The following is a 23,384-nucleotide window of genomic DNA, read 5'->3' as shown; positions in this document are numbered from 1 at the left end:
TTCGCGAACGTCAGAAATTGAGCCTATTATGTGTCGTGTGGAATACGAGCCTGAAATTCATTCGAAATCACTGGTTCACCTTGTGGTAATTGTAGCTATGGGAATTCAGAGCCTCATATGTGCCGTCGTTACAACTCTCATGCTTTGCCACCCTCTAGTCTCCATCACACCTCCTCATCCTCCATTGGTGTTGCACCTTGAAAGGAAGAAGCGATATCGATACTCTAGGGGAGGACGCCACTGATAACTGGATTTCCCACTGTTACCCAAGTATATATACGTAATCTATATCTCCATCAAATGGAACAGGGACTCGAATGGAGTGTGTGTTGCTGCTGTGAGTAGGAGATGCGAAGATGTGTTCACTCCTATTCAAATTGAGGCTTTAGCAGCTAGAGAAGGGTTTGTGTTGGCGGTTCATAGGGGTTTTCATGGTATTTCTCTGGAGAGTGATTCGCTTCAGATCGTGTGTAGCTTTACATGGGTCTTCTATGGATGTGTCCCCCATTGGACCTAGCATAGAGGATGCTAATTAAGTTTTTGCTGCATTCGATCGCTGAAGCTACTGCGTCCCACATCCGTCGCCAAACCAATTTCGTAGCCCAAAGGTTAGCCCGTTTTGCCCTCCATTCTGGAGGAGATAGTAGGGGTGGGTTCAAAAAATCGAAAACTGAAAAAAAAACCAAAAACCGCACCGAATCGAAGCCGAAAAAAATCAAACCGAACCGAACCGAATATGGCCAGTTCGGTTTCGGTTTTTGAGGTCCGAAAACCGAACCGGACCGAACCTAACCGAAAAAAAATCATATATAAATAATAAAAAAATATGTTGGCATCAGGGTTTGAACCCCTAACCTCAAGTTGGGTAGTCGTTTCAAGTCAACTTGACTGTCAGCTTTGTTTTGTTATAATTGTACCGGTAATTGATTTATAGGTTTCTAATAGTTAATGCTTTATAAAATTTCTTAACTTACAAACCCTAGCCGTCATTCACATTCCCATTTCAGTTTTTCACGTTTTCTCAAACTCTCTCTCTCCCTCCTTTGCTTCCTCCCTGAGTCTCTGCCTTTGCTTCCTCAATCTCTCTCTCTCTCTCCGCTTCATCTCTTCCTCCAAATCACTCTCTCCAGTATTCTCCTGTCCTCCTCGCGGATTCCTTCTTCCAAACCATGATTGTTGTTGCAAATTTCCTTTTAATTATTTTGTTGTTGTTGCAAATTTCCTTTTAATTATTTTGTTGTTGTTTCTGTGTGTTTTTAGGGTTTTTTCTTTTAATTATTTTGTTGGGGTTTTGCATGTTGGCAGCAGATGCATAAGTTTTTCTTTTAATCTTCCAATTTGGCAACAGATGCATAAGTGTTCCATGGCTGGCGAGAGCTTTGGGACTAAAAATAAACCCCCAAGGTATAAAACTCTCATGGTTGCTATTTAGTTCTATTGGGTTTATTTTCATGGAAAAATCAAAAGATTTAACACATGCATGCATTTTCTCTGCGAGAGCTCTCAGATCCACAATAAGAAATACGCATCGACACCCAATAATGTCAGATCCATGGCCGATCGTCCCAGTTCGTATTCATTTGATGCAGAAGTTTCTGCATCTCCATTGCTCAATCGTTGCAGATTTCTTCCAGATTAAAAAAAAAATCATGGAAAAAAACCGAAACCGAGCCGAAAAAAATCAAAACAAAAAAAAACCGAACTGAACCGAAAATTCGGTTCGGTTTCGGTTTTGGCAAAAAACCGAACCGTTTCAAACCGAACCCAACCCTAGGAGATAGTGTATGGGATGAAGAAACTCCCTCTTTGATTAGTGATTTAGTTGAGGAGGACAACTCCACCCCTTGTACTTCTTAGCCTATTCTTGGCTCTTTTGAAATTTATATATATCGATTTCCAAAAAAAAAAATATAAAAAAAAAATTGCCGGCTATTATCTTGTGTTCAATTGTTTGCTCTCTTTTTGTATTTCAGTTTGGTTTCGTTTTTATATATATATTTTTTCCTGTTAACTGAAGGGGACAAAATTGTAGTACCACCTTTCTTCAATAGTATCAGGAGGATCCAGATACTCCTGATGTTTCTATGCGGAGCCTGCGGACCATGCCATTGTGGCCAGTGGCGGATCTAGGAAATAATGTTTGGGGGGTCAACAAGGATAGCGCGCAGCGCAAAATTTTTTTTTAACAAAAACAGCATATCGTCATTTCATCAGGTCTTGATAGGATAGCGTGATCAGCCTCTCGCCGATAGTTACCATACTGAAAGGTGCCTTTACTTTCCCTGACAACCAAAAATAAACATAAAATTGGGTTGGATGGTTCATAATAAACATAAAATTCTGATGTCAATATGGTGGTTCATAATAATATTTTTTAGAGATTATATTAATTTATGTTGAATATAAAGAGAAATAAAGTTGTTAAATATGTGGATGTGGAAAGGGCACACACATCATTACCATTAATTTATGTCAAATATGTGGATGTGGACGCATGGAACTTTGCAATCTGCACCAAGACTTAATGGTGAACTGACAGCCTATGGCTTTTTACACAAAGCAAGCAATTTGATGCTAGCTGTACAAATCTGATTGGAGAGAAACTAAGAAAAAAAATTAAATAAGGAGTGTGTGGTCACGTGGTGTGAAAGGAAGAGAGAGAGTCTTCGTCTTCGTCTTCCTCTTCCGCCAAACCGAACGAAAACCAGAAGAAACCCAGAAAAATGCAGCAGCTCCAAGAGGTCGCATCCGCAGTTTTAAGGGGTCGCACCAGCAGCTCCAAGGGACCTCTAAGGTTATTTCCATGGCTTCCAAGGGGTCGTGCGACCCCATTGACCCCATTGTGGCTCCGCCTCTGATTGTGGCCGTTTGATTCAAAGTGGATGCAAGTCGGTTAAGATGAATTAAACTCGACGGGATTCGCATAGAAAGATCAGGAGATGGTCCTATTCTGTATCAGGACTAGCTAGTAGAAACCATGTGTACATATGTGTATAGGCCTAATTGGATAAATGGTCTCCGTGGTCATAAGGTATTCGGATGATAGCCCCTGTGATAAAAAAATTCGGATTTAAACCCCTATGGTCTAAGTCTGTTAGGATTTAAACCCCTGTGGTATAAGTCTGTTAGGATTTATGCCCTTCTGTTAAATAATGCTGATGTGGCTGCCACATATATGCTACGTGGCTGCCAAATGTCTGCCACGGGGCAAAAATAATAATTTTTGATTTTTTTTTTAAAACCTGAATTTTTACAAAAAAAAAAAAAAAAAAACCTAGATCTGCAAGAAGAAGAAGAAGGAAGAGGGAGAGGGAGAGGGAGAGGGAGGAGGGCGCGGGGAGAGGGATCCGGCGGGAAGAAGAAGAAGAAGAAGAAGAAGAATAAGAAGGAAGAGGGAGAGGGAGGAGTCGCGCGGGGAGACCGGCGGGAAGAAGAAGAAGAAGGAAGAAGGAGAGGGAGGAGGGTCGCGCGGCCGGGGGGGGGGGAGCTGGCCTCCGGTGGGAAGAAGAAGGAGAAGAAGTCCGCCGGGGGGGGGGGGGCGGGGACGGGCGGAGGGTGGGGGGAGTTTCTGGGGTTTTTTTTTTTTTTTGTAAAAATTCAGGTTTAAAAAAAAAAATTTAAAAATTATTATTTTTGCCACGTGGCAGACATTTGGCAGCCACGTCAGCATTATTTAACAGAAGGGCATAAATCCTAACAGACTTAGACCACAGGGGTTTAAATCCGAATTTTTTTACCACAGGGGCTATCATCCGAATACCTTATCACCACGGGGACCATTTATCCGATTAGGCCTATGTGTATATATATACACACACATACATACACAGCACAATCAAATAAGTTTATTTGAAAAATTCTTCAGAAAAGCATATATACATGTGTGTGTACTGTAATTACACATGGAGTCATACATGCTTTAGCTAGTCAAAGCGAAAAACCCTCCAAGTAATGTTGGTCCTGATGTACTGTTCTCGATAAAAACACAAACTAAAGGTTTTAAACACAAACTAAAGCAAAACCTTTGTAAAGAAAATAAAGAAATCAGATAAAGACAAGAATTTGAGATTTAAGGGGCTTTTGTGTGTTGCTTTGCATGCGTACGTATGTCATTCAAATAGGTTAAGAAGCTTTTTCATGGTATGGACAAAACAAAACCTGAACAAAGTCTTGCATAAAGAATCTTAGCTACACAATCTTAGTTGCTAACCATGGGTCAGGGCCTTGATATTGTTGTCTGACATTTGATTAATTAGTTAATAAATCATCAAACATCAAGGGCTAATCTAATTAAACAATTGCAAGAAAATATGTAGGACAAAGGTTTTGAAGAATTATGTGTATGTGAAATGCATATTGTTGCTTGCATGTGCTCGAGATGGTTATTCAAAATTTCGAAAGATCTAGCTTTCCCCACGTACATGAATTGTTTGATCTTGTTATATATGTTTATGTTGTGCTTCTTCTTTTGAGGTTACGTTGGATTATTCTATTATATGCACTGTTGGATATAATTTAAGGAAAAATTATATATACACGATATTCTTGTTGGATATAATCAAACACTTGGTGGACTTGTTATCACCATCCGAACTTTATTGCATTATGTCAAAGGATATTGACATATGTCGAAGCAATCTGAGTGCTATCGAGAGAATTTCTCGAGTGCTCTCAACACAACATGCCCGGTGCTGCCGATATATGCCTATGAAGTATTACATCAAACGCTTGATGGCACAAAAGAGACGCATACCAAACATTTGAAGGGTCATCGGAAGACCTTTACATGTGTATTTCTCGGAAAAATGGTTCTAGGACCACCTTGGTCCCAATGTACATCCGCAACTGGTTGAGAGTGACGGGAAGCATTCATATGCTTTCTTTTAGTGCTCCTAGCATCAATATGCTCAATTTGTTTGCCGGAATTTGTTGTTTGATTTTTGATTGGTTGTTCGTTGTCATCCGTTTGTTCGCCTTACGAAATCCATCTATTTGCTCGCTTTGTTGATTCGTCGTTGATTGTTGTATTGTCCGACTTCCTACAACTATCCATTTGTCTATTGTATGGAATTAGCTTCCTCTCTTGTGGGTTGATGTTAGGAGTGCGCACAGTGCGGTTTGGGATAGGGGTGTAATCGAAACCGAAACAAAATTTTGGTATCGGTATGGTATGGTATGGGGGTGGAACTGAAGGTGTGCCGAACTGTTCAATACTAGTTCGGTTTCGGTATAATATGAGAAAGTTTCGGTGGGCAATCTCGACACCTAACTCAAAACGCAAGAATCTGACCCATAAGCCAACACACCAAAAGGAAGACAAACACAGTACTATCCAAGCTCATCAGCACATCCAATCCGAACCCGTCTTTCAGATTAAAGATCCTCTCCAACAAATCCGGAAAAATCATCGGCCGACTTTGGATTGAGGATAAGGGAGAAAAGAAGGGGAGGAGGTTTATCTCCCCTCCTACTTAAACGGTTATATTTAAGTCTCGTCGACATCTTATATTGATTTTTTTTTGTAGAGATAATAAGACAAAAAACAATGGGTGAGAGGAGGGGAGAGAAGATGATGGAAATATGAGGGGAGAGAATCCTACTCCAAAAGAAAGAGGGGTGAGATGAGAGAGATTCACACTGGTGGTGGAGGAAAGAAGAATGTAAGACGCGGTTTAGGGGGTGGGGGGGGGGGGGGGGGGGGGGCTGTTGTGCTAGGTTTGAGAATTGAGAGTTTGAAAGTGAGAGAAAATAGGGGTGAGATGATCCACATGCATATGTCTATTGGCAAACTCATATGGTTATGAGTTGGACCTCGGATTTGGGGGGTTGTGCGTTGGAAAATTAGCTTTTTTAGTTTATATTATCTTTATGGTTTTTCTTGTTGGAAAATGATTAGTTTTCTTGTAGGTTAAGGATTTGCATTTGTTGCCTATTGGATTAAGGTTAGTTCTCTCTAAATAGAATGTTTTGTAATTATGTAGTCGTAAATCTATCAAGACGTAGTCTCTTCAGGTTATGTAGTTTTATTGACAAATTCTTTGTTTACAGTTAAGTTAATAAAGTAAAGTAGTTTCGTAATCTGTTTATCCATTTGTTCTGCCTACTCTAGTTTTCAACTCTTTCTACGTACAAATATGTATTATATTCATATTGCATTGATTTCCTTTCATGGTCAATGCGTTCAAAAATTATGAGCAACAATTCATATCCATACGATATGCGTTCATTCTCGTCATTCATGTGAAGCATAATGTTTTCATCCTTTAAAATGCTCATAATTAACGTTGACATAGAGGTATAGCACAATGTCTTTCTCTTTTCTCTTTATTCTCTTTATACTTTAAACGTTTGTTTCTTTTTGTTTTTCCTTCATTGAGGGATGCTTACATACAAGGACAAACCTTTTATTTGCCACCTTACTTACAAGGATGATTCTTTTGCCCTTTGAGACGGTCAAAACCCCTATCTTTAGAGGAATAAAGCTCTTTGGGGCGTCGCCAAAGGCATTCCTAATCCAACTAAAGGGCGTGAGATGTTGATGACTTTCATAAATTGGGTTCCGCCTATTCAAAGGGGCGATAATGTTCTTTCCGTCTCAGCATTGGTTTCATATGTGAGATATGTAATCATGTTGTCTATTTTATACAACCTTGTTTAATTAGTTCCATCTGGCACCAATTTGTATGGTTGTCCTCCTTTTGTTTCTCTCATTCATAAATCTGAAAATATTTTTACTCACCGTCCTAAAATAATGGTGATGTTCACCACTCTATTGATTGCCGTTGAATAAGTTTGATTTAATCTATCTACTATACTAATCTTGAAACTTAAAATAATCGAACGGTAATTAATAGGGTGAGCATACCACCACCTTAGGGTAGTAAGCAAACTACACTCTAAATCGGCACCATTAACCCATTTACTGTTCATATTTAATTTCGTTTTTAGATTGTTTGTTGATTTTTTTTGAAATATGAGTATAATTGGGTTTCAAAACAAGAAAATAAGATACATATATGTTGAAATAATAATGTGTTAAGTTATGAGTATTATATTTACAAATTACAGTGACATGATTTTTTACACATTTTTTTATACTTTCATAAAATGATGACATATATTAGAGACTGTACCAGCAATAATATGAAACATTATTATTGATCTTTTTAATCTCATTTTCTTTACTAATTAATTATTTCGAAGTAGATCACTTGGTTCTATAAATTGTTTATAATTATTTTAAGATTGTGAGATTGAGATTGCAGAAAGTACTTGCAACTAATGCTTGTTTGTGGCATATTTTAAATCTTCCCTTCCCATGAACATGGATACAAGTGACGATGTCAACTCTCTCTGTCTTAACCTATCTCTTGGATACAGTCAGATTTGGTTTTAGAGTCTTAGACACTTTGGCTATCTTGTTTGCTTATTTTTGAGTCTTTTTACAATATATTTTTTTTACACATTTTACAATATATTCGAAGGAATCGCTTTGCTTGAACTTTGATTTTGTAATCCAAAACTTAGGCCAAAAAAAAAAAAATTAGCAATTTATTTAATTTTTAAAGCCAGCACATTAAAGAGCATATGTACATCCTTTTAGCTCGAATCAGTATTGAGCTTTTTTTTTTTTTTTTTGCCTCAATTGGCAAAAGGAGAGGCGAATATGGTTCTCTCTTTTGGCCAATTTGGTAGTGCCATGTGAAGTCAATTATCAAAAACTTTGCAGTCCCACATTGTTTGTCAATTATCGTCATGTGTCGAGAGAGAAAATTATGATCGTATATAATTTGTCACACCTATTAGGAGAAATAAAAATGTATACATAATTGACCACACTTAAGAAATAAACACGTGATTATAGATAGTTATATTTTAGTATTTCTCATTTATATAGCTTTTGTCTCTTCTTTTTATACAAGTGACTTGTGGGAGAGGGGAACTGAACTTGAGACTTCAGGTGCAAGGGTGAGTTAATGTTCTTATCAACTAAGTTACAAACCTCTTTGACGGAAGTTGATGATCCACCCAAAAACCAATTAGTAACAGAGAAGTGACCCAACTCCTTATAGGTCCTTGTAAATTTTTTATGTGTGACATTTATTCACATCCTTACACACTCAGTCACGAGTGACGAATTTGTGAGGCTAACACACAAACAATTTTAACTGGGTAACTTTGAGCACATTTAGAAAAATGCCTGCATCTTTCTAGGCTATAATTTACTTGTATCATGCAAATTATTGTCACTTCGGTGCTTTCTAAGATTATCTGGCCATTGAATTCAACATGTAAGTAAACATGCTTTAATATTATAATTTAAGTTGAGATTCCAAAAAAGAAAACTAATTGAAAATACGGAAAATGACCTAATTCCTTGTAAGGCTTTATAAATTCCTGACGTCTCCAAAATAGTACCTCATACCATATATGACAAAATTAAATAAATGTGATGCACCCAATACGATACCTAATGGTCCCGTGGACTAGAACTTGATGCATACAAAGGCACGATTGATCACAAAATAGTATCTCAATATTTTGTAAATCTTTGATTTTCAATCCAATCCTTCTCTTGGCTGTTTGCATGATTCACACTGATCAGTGACCACATTAGGGTTTTCATAAACTTAAGGCCAACAAGGGCACAAAGACAGTGACCCTTCCAAAGGGCAGGCCTGCCCTTCAATAAGTTAGATTGAGACACCTCAAAAAGAGCACACTCTTCCACCCAATTACTCCTTCCTTGCCATGAGAGTATCATAGTGGAGCCAAGCCAGCCATGCGCTATAGTATTTGCATTTGCATGACAAAACCCTACCCTACCACTTGTACATATATTTGTGTGTGTGTGTGTGTGTGAGAGAGAGAGAGAGAGAGTTCATGTTTTGTTAGAAGAGCACTCTTTCCCATGTACGAGGGGCCATGGATTTTTCTTTGAGTGAGAGAGAGAGTGAGTGAGTCTTTTCAAGTTAATACAAGAGCACTCTTTTCCATGTGAAATTTGGAGGAGAAGGGTGGGCGGGCGAGTCATGGATTTTGTTGTTTAAGAAACCAAAAGAAAAAAAGAAAGTAAATTAGTCTTTTCTTTTCTTCTTTAATTAATTTGCTTTTCTTTTGAAGTGGAAGATCAAAAGCAGATGATGCATGTCTATATATCTGCTTTTACTTTTGAGCCCTCTCTTTAAGACTATTCCATCTTCTAAAAAAGCCCTTAAATATACCACCACCATCGATCTTACGATATTACATACTACATAGAGAGTTGGTCCCGGCTGGCCGGCTGTGTATGGCAAGGAAGGAGATCGAAGGGAATAAAGCTGCTGCTGCTGCATTGCACAAGAAAAGCTTCCACTGCACTGGTTCCTTATTCCATGCAACCTATTCAAACAACAAACATAATTATATATTGATCATTTAAACAAGCATGGTAATCATATATTAATAATCACCATCTTTTACTTCTTACAACCCATTGCACATGTTGCAGCAGACATGTTTCCAGCTCAAGAACGATCAATTAAAAGACTCGACTTATTACTCTACATGGGAAATTACCCCTCCTTTTTTTTTTTAGTTTAGTTTTTATTTTATTTTAATAAACTGACTTTCTAAGGCTCAACTTATAGTTGTGGTGTTTTTTCTAATTTATTTTGTTTATTTTGGATTATTATTATTAGAGAGAGAGTTTTAAAATTATTACAATAATTTAGAAAATAAGAAAGTTTCGAACCCAAAATGCATAGACAGTGGCGGATGCATTACCAGACCCGGGAGGTTTGGGGACTACTGGAAGGTACATAACCAGTGGCTATGAGGATCTTGGAGGACCACCCAAGTTTGGGCATATGGTGGAGAAGAAGAGTGCAGCGGCACACCAGCAGGTGGAGGTTCTACAAATGATTAACGAAGGAGAAAAAGATTATGAAATTACCATGACATGTTTTCAGAGTATAAAATCTCATTGTGGACAACTATATAGTCTTTGTAGCTTGTAATGTTTGTGTAAAGATTATGAATGAAATTTGGTTGTTTATCGTTCAACTTTTTAATGTTATTTTCATCTAATTTTTTTTAGAACTGTTATTAGCACTCAAAAAATCTCATTCTACACTTCTCACAAGTGTATTTTTCTTTCAAATTATAGAATGTTTTGAGTGCAAAATGAGATTTTTAGAGTGCCAATAACAATTCCTTTTTTTTCTTTCTGAAAATATAACTTTAGCCCTTAAAACTTAATTTTCTCTACATAAAACCCGACATAGGTTTTTTACATGAATAAAACTCATTGACTAGATTCCACATCAACAAATTCATTGCTGATGTTTGACTTTACACATTTAAAAATTCCGAATGCCTAAAGTACCCTTATTTGAATATTTTTTTTATATTGATAAACCCTATTTGGATGTTTGATGTACATAATTAATGTCATGCAGATTGTAAGGAAGAATTAATGATTTTACAAAAAAAAAAAACACTAACGTTATAAATTCATTGCCTAATATATAATAACATAAAACATGTCTAATATATGTTATTATACATGCTTAATTAAGTCAATAAAATTATATTTTACATATTAATGTAGATAAATTATTTCACATACACATATATACATACATACATATATATATATGTAAAATTCATGTAAAATAATTGACCTACAAAAAATAAAAACATTTGATTCAAATAGTGCACCTACTATTAAAATTTTAAAATGTTAGATTGCTTAAAAAAAAAAATTTACCCAAGAATACATGAAAAATAATTTACCTACATATAACAAACCCAATATATGCAAAATACAACCAAAATAATTTACCTACATGATCAAATGTGTCAAATATATATATGATATTGATACATACAAAATAAAATACCTACATAACAAAAGAATGCTATTTGATTCAAAATTAAATTACTTACAAAATAATGCAAGGTTATTTGATTCGAAAGTTAATTTACCTATTATTTGTACATATCTTATAATAATAAAATGTGTCAAATATATGTAATAATATATGAACAATAAGTTACCTACAAAAAAAAAAGAATGTTATTTGATTCATTAATTTACCTACAAAATATATATTATTTGCTAATCATAAATTTACATATATAGGTAAGATGTATAGTAGTACATATTGGTAAATTATATATATATTGAACTTATAGTAGTACTATATACTTTTGACGTATGTGTGTCCATATATATATATGTTAGGGGTAATAGTATGTGAAATAATTATTTGTTCATTATAATTAAGGTGAGTAATAACATTTATTAATTTGATTTGAATATTGTGACACAAGTTGTAAATATTTTGTAATAATAGGTCAATTACTTTTTTACTTGGTAATCTTTTACAAATTTGGGTTTTATTTGGATGTTTATAATTAGGTGGGTTTTTATCTAGGGAATAAGCGTTGCAATGGTCTATATCTAAATAACCCTTTTTTTTTAGCTTTTATATTTGGACCACCAAATATTAGAATCCTAGATTCATCACTGCGCATAAATAGAAATTCAACACCATATCCATTAGAATATTAAACCACATGCAATTATTAAAGAACATTATCCATATGCATACAGATTGATGAAGCATATGCACACTGCGATGCTTACAGATTGTCATAACATGATGAGGCAAGAATGCATGGCTGCTATCATGTATATATATATATATATGTTATTACTATTTGATGGGTCCTCCATGCATGATCGATCTAATAAGTGTTTATATGCTTTCTTTACAATTTCTGTAAACGTGAATTTTATGAAATGAATCATGAAGAACAATTAAAACATGCTAGCTAGCGGTACTCTAATATTGCTTCCTGGAAATCATTACCGAAGTTATTTATTATCCAAACATTCTTTCTAATTTTAGACTGACAATAATTTGAATATAAATCATGATAGTGTTCTTTCAGTTTCACTGTCGATTAAAAGTTTGCAATCGGTTTAATTTGTGCATATGTCTTGACTGCTATAACCTCGGATTTCAGTCATAGATTGCAGCGCTTTGAGGATACCAGCTGATGGTCATTTAACAAAAGCTTGAAGACAATGGAACCAATTTCAATGATTGAATTTGAAAGTGCAGCTCCATCACCACTGCCTCTCATTCAAAGCAATAAAGAGCTAGCACATCCATCCCCTTTGATTAAAGCTAAAGGACATTTTTGTCATGTGAATAAAGAAAGAGAGAGCATCATCTCATGAACTTTACCTCTCCTCCCCAAATCTTAACTTTAAATTTGTTATCCAACGGCTCTTATTTTTCAATTGTTCTCAACAAACCTTCTTCTCTCCTTTCCTGCTTTTTACATCTTAGCTTTGTCTAAAGAAGTTTCATAGCTTAGCAGAATTTAAATCTTCTTCCTCTCTTCTCTGAGAGAAGAGAAAAGATCAAAGAAAATGAAGAGAGAAAAAGGAGAAAAGCAAAGGCTTAGCTTCTTCCTTGTATTTGAAGACTCTTCGTGAAAGAAGATGTTTGATTCCTTAACCCCATGCTCACTTCATTTTTCTCAGATTCCTCCTACTTTCCCTTCCTTTCCCGGAAAATCTCAAATGCTTAAATCCCTCCATCTTCTCTTTGAATACTTCCAAAAATAATTTTCTTGAATATTTTCCAGGAAACAAAAACACACGTACATGATGGTCTTCCCTTTCATTGTCTTGACATTTTTCTCTTTTGTTGGCACATCTTGTTTTGCTTCTTCCTTGGTCAGTGATTTTCATGTTTTAGTCACTCTCAAGCAAGGCTTCCAATTCCCCGAACTGGCCTTAAGCACTTGGAATTCTTCGTCTCCACGGTCAGTTTGTTCGTGGGCCGGAATTCGGTGCTATAGAGGAAGAGTTGTTGCAGTGGACTTGACAGATTTCAGTCTATCCGGCTCTGTGTCTCCACTGAATTCAGGCCTCGACCGCCTCACCTACCTTTCTCTTGCAGGAAACAACTTCACAGGCAGCATTGCAATTGCCAATCTCACAAGCCTTCAGTTCCTCAACATATCCAACAACCAATTCAGTGGAGGACTGGATTGGGACTACTCGGGCATTGCCAATTTGGAAGTTTTTGATGCTTACAACAACAACTTCAGTGCTTCTCTTCCACTTGGTATTTTGAGCTTGAACAAGCTCAGGTTTTTGGAGCTTGGAGGCAATTATTTCAGTGGGAAAATCCCAAAATCTTATGGGAATTTAGTCAGCTTGGAGTACTTGTCACTTGCCGGCAATGATCTCAGTGGCGAAATTCCGGGTGAGTTGGGCAACCTCACTAACTTGAGAAAGCTTTACTTGGGATATTACAATGTTTTTGAAGGTGGGATTCCAAAGGAGTTTGGAAAATTGGTCAATGTGGTTCACATGGATCTCTCGAGCTGCGAATTGGATGGGCCAATTCCCCGCGAGCTGGGGAATTTGAAGGAGCTCAACACACTTTACTTGCACATCAATCTTCTCTCAGGCACAATTCCAAGGCAGCTAGGCAACTTAACAAACTTGGTCAATCTTGATCTCTCCAACAATGCACTTACTGGGGAAATCCCATTTGAGTTTTCCAATCTCAAACAGCTCAAGCTTTTCAACCTCTTCATGAACAGATTGCATGGCTCGATTCCAGACTACGTCGCGGACTTGCCTAATTTGGAAACACTGGGGCTGTGGATGAACAACTTCACCGGGATCATCCCGCAGAAACTTGGCCAGAATGGGAAGCTTCAGTTGCTCGATTTGTCCTCGAACAAGCTCACTGGTAAAATCCCACCAAACTTGTGTTCATCCAATCAGCTGAGAATACTAATTCTCTTGAAAAACTTTCTTTTCGGTCCAATCCCTCAAGGCTTGGGGACATGTTTTAGTCTCACTAGAGTGAGGCTGGGGCAGAATTACCTGAATGGTAGCATACCAAATGGCCTAATTTATTTGCCTCTGCTGAGTTTAGCAGAGTTGCAAAACAATTACCTATCTGGCATGCTGTTGGAGAATGCTAATAGCTCGTCGCAGCCAGTGAAATTAGGCCAGCTTAATCTGTCGAACAATCTCCTATCCGGTCCTTTACCTTCCTCGCTTTCAAATTTCTCTTCCCTCCAAATCCTCCTACTCAGTGGAAATCAATTCTCCGGTCCAATCCCACCTTCAATAGGCCAACTCCATCAAGCACTAAAGCTTGATCTTAGCAGAAATTCACTCTCTGGCGAAATCCCACCGGAAATCGGAAACTGTTTTCATCTCACTTACCTTGACATGAGCCAGAACAACCTCTCCGGCTCCATCCCACCCGAAATTTCCAAGGTTCACATACTGAATTACTTGAACATATCGAGAAACCACTTGAACCAAAATATTCCCAAATCAATAGGAACCATGAAGAGCCTCACAATTGCTGATTTTTCCTTCAATGATTTCTCCGGAAAACTACCCGAATCAGGGCAATTTTCCTTCTTTAATGCCTCTGCTTTCGCGGGCAATCCCCATCTCTGTGGCTCCCTCCTGAACAACCCTTGCAACTTCACCACAATCACAAGCACACCGCGAAAACCTCCGGGGGATTTCAAGCTAATCTTCGCATTAGGCCTGCTAATATGTTCGTTGGTGTTTGCTGCGGCTGCTATCCTCAAGGCCAAATCATTCAAAAGGAACGGTACCGATTCATGGAAAATGACTGCATTCCAGAGGCTGGAATTCACAATTGCTGACATCCTTGAATGCGTCAAAGACGGTAACGTGATTGGAAGAGGGGGAGCAGGGATTGTTTACCACGGAAAAATGCCGAATGGGGTTGAAATTGCTGTGAAAAAGCTACTTGGTTTTGGACCGAACAGCCACGATCATGGCTTCAGAGCCGAAATCCAGACGTTAGGCAACATTCGACATAGAAACATTGTGAGACTGCTGGCATTTTGTTCAAACAAGGAGACCAATCTGCTTGTTTACGAGTACATGAGAAACGGAAGCTTGGGAGAAGCACTGCATGGGAAGAAGGGAGGTTTCTTGGGGTGGAATTTGAGGTACAAAATTGCCATCGAAGCTGCCAAAGGCTTGTGCTACCTTCACCATGATTGTTCTCCATGGATTCTTCACCGGGACGTGAAATCCAACAACATTTTGCTCAATTCGAGCTTCGAAGCGCACGTTGCAGATTTCGGGCTCGCCAAGTTCTTGATGGATGGGGGAACTTCTGAATGCATGTCTGCAATTGCAGGCTCATACGGCTACATTGCACCAGGTATGTTAATTGTTTCTTCTTCCCTATCAATTTGACAATAGTTTTGAATTTATTCCAAGCTTTGTGTAGTTTGTGTATAACGAACGCCTTTCAAAATCCAGCTATGCAAATTCAGTGTATCGGTGTATTTCATATATTGATGCGTTGATCAAAGTTGGTACTTGGCAGTTAAGTTAGTCAATATGTGAATTTCTGCTACTGTCAAAATTGTGGGTCACATCATTAGACAATCATTGCCCTCAGTTTTCAACGCTAATGGATCGATCTGAGGAAAAAAATGTAAGAAATTTCTAGAATTATGCTTGATTTTGCGTCAAAAATATAATTTTTTTTTTAATTTATAAAATCATTTTGTTAAATTTAACACTTCCTTTAATTGAACATGATTTGTTAGGCGACAAACTTTTCTTTTCCTTTATGCTTTGGACTTCATCATGAGCATAAGGAATATACATACCTGTGTAATCATGTAAGCCATTAGGTTTGTGTTCTTGGTTGAGAATTTAAGGTATGAATTAGTTTTTGGGTCCATTAAATTAAAGTGTTAGGAATGTTTTTATAAATTTGCAATTTCCACAACATGAAGCAAAATATATTCTGTTTGTTTTCCAAAAAAATATATTCTGTTCTTGAAGAAGACCATAAAGTCTTAAGCTTACCTTTTTTAATTAATTAAAGAGGGAGGAGAGTTGCATCGTAAGACCTCTTCTAACGTCAGAAAGAAAATTTAGTTCGTTTACTGTATTTATATGCATATGATTTTTACACATTCCCTTGAGTTTCATACACACCATTTCTTTACTTCTAGTAATCAAGTTGAATAAACTAATTAAAAATAACGATTATGATTAAACAATAGTATGTAGAAGAAAAAAATGAGTAATGTTTATTATTTTCTTATTGCTCTTTTATATATTGATATTTTGAGTTGTGTGATTCGTTTTCCCATACCTTTACTTGGTAATTGAGTTCCTAATGCCTTTCTTGAAGTCCCTCCCATAAGCCATGCACCAAGATCTACTATGCATGCAGTATCAGTTCACACGAAACCCTAGAAAATACCATGACACACACATCTCCTTGCACTTGACCACAAAAGAAAAAGAAGAGAACTTGCTAAAAATTGACATGTCTGAAGACCACCGTGATCTGTGTCCACTGTCTACAGTTAGAGAGAGAGAAGAAACAAACAATATCATTATACTTGGAATTTTCTTGGTAACCACAAAACACACAAACTGCCTCTCTCCTCTCCTCTCCCAAATTCTGTGCCAGACCACTCAGATTATTGTGGGGGTCCATTTCTTATATAATTATTTTAGTGAATCAAAACGCTACGGGATAGTAAATTAATTACTATCTTCTCTCTCGATTTGATTTCAGAATCGGTATTCTGTGAGGTCAATTTGACAGTGACACAACACAGGAGAGAAGTCTGACAGTGATGCCTAACACAACAGGCCTTGACTGTCGTGAAAGCCAACCCGACATGCACGTCCATTTTAATTATATACACACACACTTATGGATACATGTTTTTTTATACATATAGGCCACCATCCCCGCCACCACCCCCGCCACTTGTTTTGTTTTGTTTTAGAGCACCAAAAGTGGGTTTCTTCTGACGTGGAAAGTCTTGGCTGCTTTGCTTTCTTCTCGGTTCTTCCTCTTGCAACTTGCATCAATCCATTCACTTTTTTTTTTCTTTTTTTCTTTTTTTTGTCTTTAAACTAATTTTTGCTTTGCTTTCGATTTATTGGGCTTCTTTAGAACAAAAGAAAACATATTGAGCTTCAAATCGAAAACCCAAAAACCAATTAAAATTGGGCCTTGCCCTTCTTTTGTAGGGTTATTTCTTTCTGAGTTTTGGTACTGATGTTTTTGTATATATGAATGCATGTGTTGCAGAGTATGCATACACGCTGAGGGTGGACGAGAAAAGCGATGTATATAGCTTCGGGGTGGTTCTGTTAGAGCTTCTGACGGGGCGGCGGCCGGTAGGCGAGTTTGGAGAAGGCGTAGACATAGTGCAATGGTCGAAGAAAGCAACGAATTGTCGGAAAGAGGATGTTGCAAATATTGTTGATCATAGGCTTACTATATCTGTGCCCAAAGATGAAGCAATGCACATGTTCTTCATTGCAATGCTTTGCATCCAAGAAAACAGTGTTGAGAGGCCGACGATGAGAGAAGTCGTTCAAATGCTATCGGAGTTTCCTCGTCACTCTCCAGAATCCTTTCGGTCCTCTTCGTCTTTAGCCAATTCCCAGAAATCGAAGAACGTCGAAAAAGACGGAAAATGTCCCAAGTTCAAACAGGATATTTTGGTTTAATAAACAACCATGATTTTTTTCCTTCATTTTTTGGAGCTTAATTAGTATATGGTCTTAATGTGGCTTGATTTTGTTGTAGCTAGCCGTGCTATATATGAAAAGTAAAATCTTCTTTTGATTATTCAATAGATTTATGAAGGGCATATATAAATAGATCAAGAGTGCTACTACATTCACCTCATTGTCCTATTTCTACACCCCACATTATAATCTCACCCATCATAAAAAATTAAAAAACTAAAATCCTACTAATCCACCCCAATTATTCTTAAAATTATCTAAATCCATTTTTTTTTCATCCGAACTGCATCATCAGTCGAACGGCCTCGATTTGAAGCTAATTAACGTTGGGATGTGCAGTCGCCATTGGACATGAGAGGCTCTCTCCTCGAAATTCCATCTACATCTACAACATTCAAATCAAAAGATGATAGGTTTATCGAACCCCTAATACCAACTTTATGACAAATCTGAACGAAACAATAAACAACCATGGAACGATCTTGAGACTAGGCCACTGCGTGAGAGACTCAACCTGGAATAACTAGACCATCAGCCGTCGTCGTCAACATTGTGGAGGAAGACGGTGGGTCCGAGAACTCGATTTTCTTGGAGCAGTTTGAGATTGACGAAGGGACCCGACGAGGTGTTGGGGTTGTTGGTGACCGAGAGCGTATGGGTTTGACGGTGGTGGTTTGTGATCTCTCTCTCTTTCCCTCTTTGGGGTAGGACATTCGGGCGATGTCACCCTGGGATCAGATGTCAGCGGGGACGCTCTTGAGAGCCATGACGGCGTAGGCCTCCTCGGCGATGCGAGCATGGATAGGGATAGGGATGGGCAAATACCCATTGGTTATGGGTAACCGCGGTTACCCGCCCATTTAAATTAAACGGTTACGGTTATGGGTAACCGTTTAGATAAATAAACGGTTATGGGTATAACCGTTTACCCGCTAAATTTAAATGGGCGGTTATGGGTATTAACCACGGTTATAAACGGATAACCGTTTACCTATTTATTTTATATATGTAAAACTAACACAAACCATATTCTCGATCCAATAAATTAGCAAGGAATTCATCGGTCATTCTCTCAATAACACTACTACATGAATGATGATTCTCATCATCAAGGAATTGGCCAAATTAATTTAAATTCCTTACGGGTAACCGTGAAATTGACATAAATGCTTTGACAGAAATGTCTTCTAAACAATTTTTGTAACCCAATAATACTTAGCAAATATTATATTTACCTTCATTGGTAACAATTAAAAATATCATCCGTAAACTATTATTTCAATTATTGGAATGGTATAAGGACTTAAAAACTTAAAATATGGAAATATATGATGAATGTAACTATAACGGTGTTTAATTGCCAAAAAAATAAATTATGACAATTTTTTTTTAATTTTCAAGTTGTTAAAAAACATGTAGACGGGTGAAAAAAAGGTAATGGTAAAAAAACAGAAGATAAACGGGTTAAAAAGGATAAATGGGTAAACGGGTATTAAACGGTTATGGTTAAATGGGTATGGTTAACCGTTTATAAATGGTTATGGGTATGGGTATAACCGTTTAGGCAATTACCCAACGAGTAAACGGTTATGCGGGTATGAGCATAAACGGTTATGGGTAAATTAACCGCAGTTACCCGCCTGCATAACCATTGCCCATCCCTAGGTAGGGAGATATTTCTAGGTCTTTTGATGTAATTTTACAAAAGGGTAAAAATGGTAGTAAAATTTTTATAAACTAGTGGGGTCGGAAGATAAGACAACGAGGTGGGTTTATCAGCACTCTAGATGAAATGAGAGAAAATCTTTACTAGAGATCGAAGTGGAAAAGGAGTGATGAATCTCTCCATTTATTTTCTATCCTAATATCAACCGAATAAAAAGTTAGGAAAGGAGGGATAATAACACTAAGAAAGTTGTGATATTCCTTAATTTTGCTTTTCTTCTTATACTGATACGAGGGCTGGTTTAAAGATTTTTGAGGCCCGAGGCGACGCTAAAAAATGTGCTCTCATTTTATATAAGAAAATTATTTGTTTTCACATATAAGACATCGATAAAATTATACTTAGAAAAACACTTCAAACTTAATAATTTAGAAACATAGAAAAACTAATTTATTTTGTATCGTGATGTTGACCCTAAAAACTACCAAGCCTACATGACGCGCAGGTCGAGTAACTAATAAGCTAACTACGTTCTTCGGTTGTATGCAGGGGGTGCCAACTCGTCGGCTGAGGAGTAAAATATGTTGATGTTGCGTTGAGCGCGTGGCTGACTTCTCGATCTTGCGACTGCGGCTGAGGAAGGAACACTCTCGGCCTTCGGGTTCTAGAGCCTGAAGACAAGGCTACTAGTTCTGCGAAGTTCACAAATCGTCGATGCCGGACTCGGTCACAGTGATTATATTCGTTAAAGTATAAACACACCGAATCGACACCAGACTATATGGGCACAAGTACTCAAAACAAATGTACGTCTTGATTGTGAAGTGGTTCGGCCGTCAAAATGCTGAACTCTAAAACCTCTTTGTGAATAACCAATCATAAACAACTCTGCGTTCAATGTGCCAAGCCTAGTAATTCGTGACACCTCACTTCGCCGAGAAGGCTTATGAGATGACCTCTGCCAATAAGGATTCGAAAATCCTTCTCGACCGAGACTTGGATAGATAACCAGTCGGCCTCGACTCAATGCTGTTTATCCAAACTGAAGGTGTTCCACGGTTGCCTAATTCTACAGCTCCAGTGCTATTTATCCAAACTGAAGATGTCACCAGTTGCCTTCACAGTGCTGTTTATCCAAACTGAAGATGTGTTAGTGGAAAAGGAAAATAAAAATCTCAAGGTTGTTGAGAGGTTTCGCGAAAGCGAGGGTTTGCGCATGGCAGTTTGTGTGTTGAATTGAAAGGAGTTTTAATGATGTCTTCATCCCTCTATTTATAGTAGTCAACCTGCTTCCAACCGAATCACAACATACTCGAATTAGAACTCATTCCCCCGATCTAACCTTATCTCGGCCACTCCTACTTCTACTAGGACTTTGAACTCAACCCCCTTATCAAGCTGTATTCAATCCCAAACTTCTACATCCTTATCTTGTCGAAACTTCTTCTCGTATCAGGATTCAACCACCTATGGATTCCTAATAGGACACGGCCGGCCTTGGCTATATGGCCCATAAACTGGATGACCCCCATTAACTCCTAAACACGACCTCTGGGCCGAGAACAATTCTAAACTCGGCTCAATCCAATATTTTGGGCCTAAACACGTGAGAAGGAAACCAAAAAAAAAAAACTCTGGGTTTACAAATAGATAGATATGAGTTTTTTGTTTTCCATATGAGCTTTTAAATTGTTTTTGTATAAATCGTGAGGTGTTTTTTCCTTTTTACTAACCTTGTCAATATGGGACTAAAAAAATAGTGATGTTTTTTTAGTCTTTAATTGATATGTATAAGTAATAAATTGGTACTAACTTAAACTTTTTTATATTTGGTCTAAAATTTGGTCAACACATTACTCTTTGTTGAAGATTAAATATGACAACCCGTCCTTAATTTTACATTTTTATTAATTTTAAAAGCGTGAATTTATGAAAATGCCCCTAGAGGGGAGAATTTTGACTTTCGTTGACCATCGGTTTGAGAGATGTAGGACTGATTCTTTTAGCGTATCCTCGTAGTACTCATGGGTAAAAACGCATAGGCGAAAGCCGTTTGCGAGTCCAGATTATAACGGTATAGTTACAGACGTTTGAATTTGGTTATTTATATTCTCATTGTACTCATGGGTAAAAACGCATAGGCGAAAGCCGTTTGTGAGTCCATATTATAACAATATAGTTACAGACGTTTGAATTTAGTTATTTATATTTTAGTTTGTAAATTAATTTAACTTTTTCAAGGAAGAAGCCCAATCAGATTTTGAACACAAATAAGGGGGACCAATCAGTTACAAGGACAAGAGACCAATCAATTAAAAGAAAGGAGGACCAATCAGAAATCCAAAAAAAAAAAAAAAAAAAAAAAGGGAAGCTCCTAGCCTTCCCATCGACCCACACCTCCGCGACCTCCCATTTTCCAAGGCCGATTCCGGCCAACTCCGGTGGAGGTTTTCAACGCCACCACCTCCATCTTGAAGCTCTCATTTCCTCCTACAAAATCCAACCAAGAACCACCTTTATAAACCACCACATGTGGCGGGGCGAAGCCACGAAATCCGACGCATCAAAACAATTCTACAACCACTATTTTCAATTTTTCGATAAATCGGCAAAGCGATGGCCGATGCCACCACTTAGGCTTTGTAGCCCATCATCCCAGGAGAAAATCCCAACCAACCTTGACCCCGTTGGACCACCGTAAACGACGAATCGACGTTGGGAAGTTTTAGGCACCCTTCAGCTTTGTGGGCAAAATTGACCATCTTTCGTCCACTTTTGGACTTCATGGTAGGTATGAAAGTTGTTCCTTTCTTTGAAATCTTCATTTATGTGAAGTTTGAGAATTTTTAGAAATAATGAAATTTTCCGGTCAGTCGTGGCGGCCAGCCACCACGAGCAGCGGCGCGTGTGGCGGTGCGTGGGCCGAGACCCCACCTGACCATCTTAGACTAATTTTGAAGCCCCGATTCCATATTTGACATCCGTTTAGTGAAATTACAATGTTTTAATGTAGTTTCATAGTTGACCACCTAGTTGGCTGCCACATAGTCCTTGCATGAATTGACGATCCAACCGTTGGATTGTCACTAAACTTTAATATTTTGTAGTATGTAATATTTGAGGACCATAGGAAGTTATGGATTGGCCGGGGTACGGATTTGCCCGAATTGAATTTATTAGTTCATAAAATAGAGCTTCAGCCGCCATTTAATTTTAGCAATTGGCGGAGATCCGACCGTTGGATCGTTCTGAAACCTTAGGATGTTGTTCTCAAAGCTTAATATGGATCTTTGGAAGTTACGGATCAGAAATCCAAGGTATGGATCTTCCGGATTGAATTACGTAGGGTTATGGACCCTACATCCGACTTTTGACCGACTTTTGACCGACGGTTGACTTTTGGTCAACGAGTTTCAAATCATTCTAGAACGTCCTTAGGGATGTATTTTATGTAATTTACATGTTATATTGATAGGAATTCTGAGATGTTATTTGATAATTGTTCTAGGCGAAGATGGTTCGTGACGCATCGATATTCGTGATAGAGAATTGCAGCGCGGACTTCAGGTGAGTGGGTCTTTTCCTTTATCATATATATATAATTGATAGTTCCACAAACGATTTTAAATTGATTTGTGCATTTTATGCCATGTCATATATATATTTATATATTCTAAAATACTATGAAATGGTTAAGTTTTAGATTGCATCATGGCATAACCATATGCATATTACCTACATATAATTGTTGTGAATGCCTTGAAGTGCTAAGGTGAATACGGGACGTACATGTAAGTTCAGGTGAGTTTATGGTGTTATTTGAAATGATTGAGTTATGACATGGCTATATTAGTGTTTTATGCAATTCCGACACTGTCGTACAAGTTGCAATAATAGGCAACTCTGACATTATCGTACATGTTGCCTATGAGTCGTACGGGTTGCATTAGGCAACTCCGACTCATGTGTTATCATATATTGCTTTATGAGTCGTACAGGTTGCATTAGGCAACTCTGACTCATGTGTTATCATAGATTGATTTATGAGTCATATAGGTTGCATTAGGCTTGCGTTAGGCAACTCCGACTCGTGGGTTATCATAGATTGATTAGCACCTGATTTTA

General features: G+C 37.6%; 1 protein-coding gene across 2 annotated transcripts; it reads left to right on the top strand.

Moving 5' to 3' along the window:
• The first annotated feature begins 12,175 nt into the window (after window positions 1-12,175).
• LOC103411051 (leucine-rich repeat receptor-like serine/threonine-protein kinase BAM3) lies at window positions 12,176-17,693 on the top strand. Of its 2 annotated transcripts, none has more exons than XM_008349699.4 (2): window positions 12,176-15,239; window positions 17,148-17,693. In XM_008349699.4, exons 1-2 carry the CDS (start codon window positions 12,665-12,667, stop codon window positions 17,570-17,572), a joined length of 3,000 nt encoding a protein of 999 aa, XP_008347921.3. In that variant the 5' UTR covers window positions 12,176-12,664; the 3' UTR covers window positions 17,573-17,693. The 2 variants fall into 2 exon arrangements, with proteins under 2 accessions (XP_008347921.3, XP_028963250.2); XM_029107417.2 differs by lacking the exon at window positions 17,148-17,693 and adding an exon at window positions 16,623-16,820 and having other exon boundaries at window positions 12,370-15,239.
• The last annotated feature ends 5,691 nt before the right edge of the window (window positions 17,694-23,384 follow it).

This window comes from Malus domestica, chromosome 08 (genome assembly GCF_042453785.1).
Source record: "Malus domestica chromosome 08, GDT2T_hap1".
NCBI classification, from domain to species: Eukaryota; Viridiplantae; Streptophyta; class Magnoliopsida; order Rosales; family Rosaceae; genus Malus; species Malus domestica.
Note: the sequence above shows the minus strand (reverse complement) of the source record. Positions and strands in the feature narration are given on the sequence as shown.

What these genes read in the sequence shown, in the direction of transcription:
- LOC103411051 (XM_008349699.4), top strand. Translation starts at nt 12,665, where the DNA reads ATGATGGTCTTCCCTTTCATTGTCTTGACATTTTTCTCTTTTGTTGGC. An exon ending in ATACGGCTACATTGCACCAG is followed by an intron (nt 15,240 to 17,147) that starts GTATGTTAATTG and finishes CATGTGTTGCAG; the next exon opens with AGTATGCATACACGCTGAGG.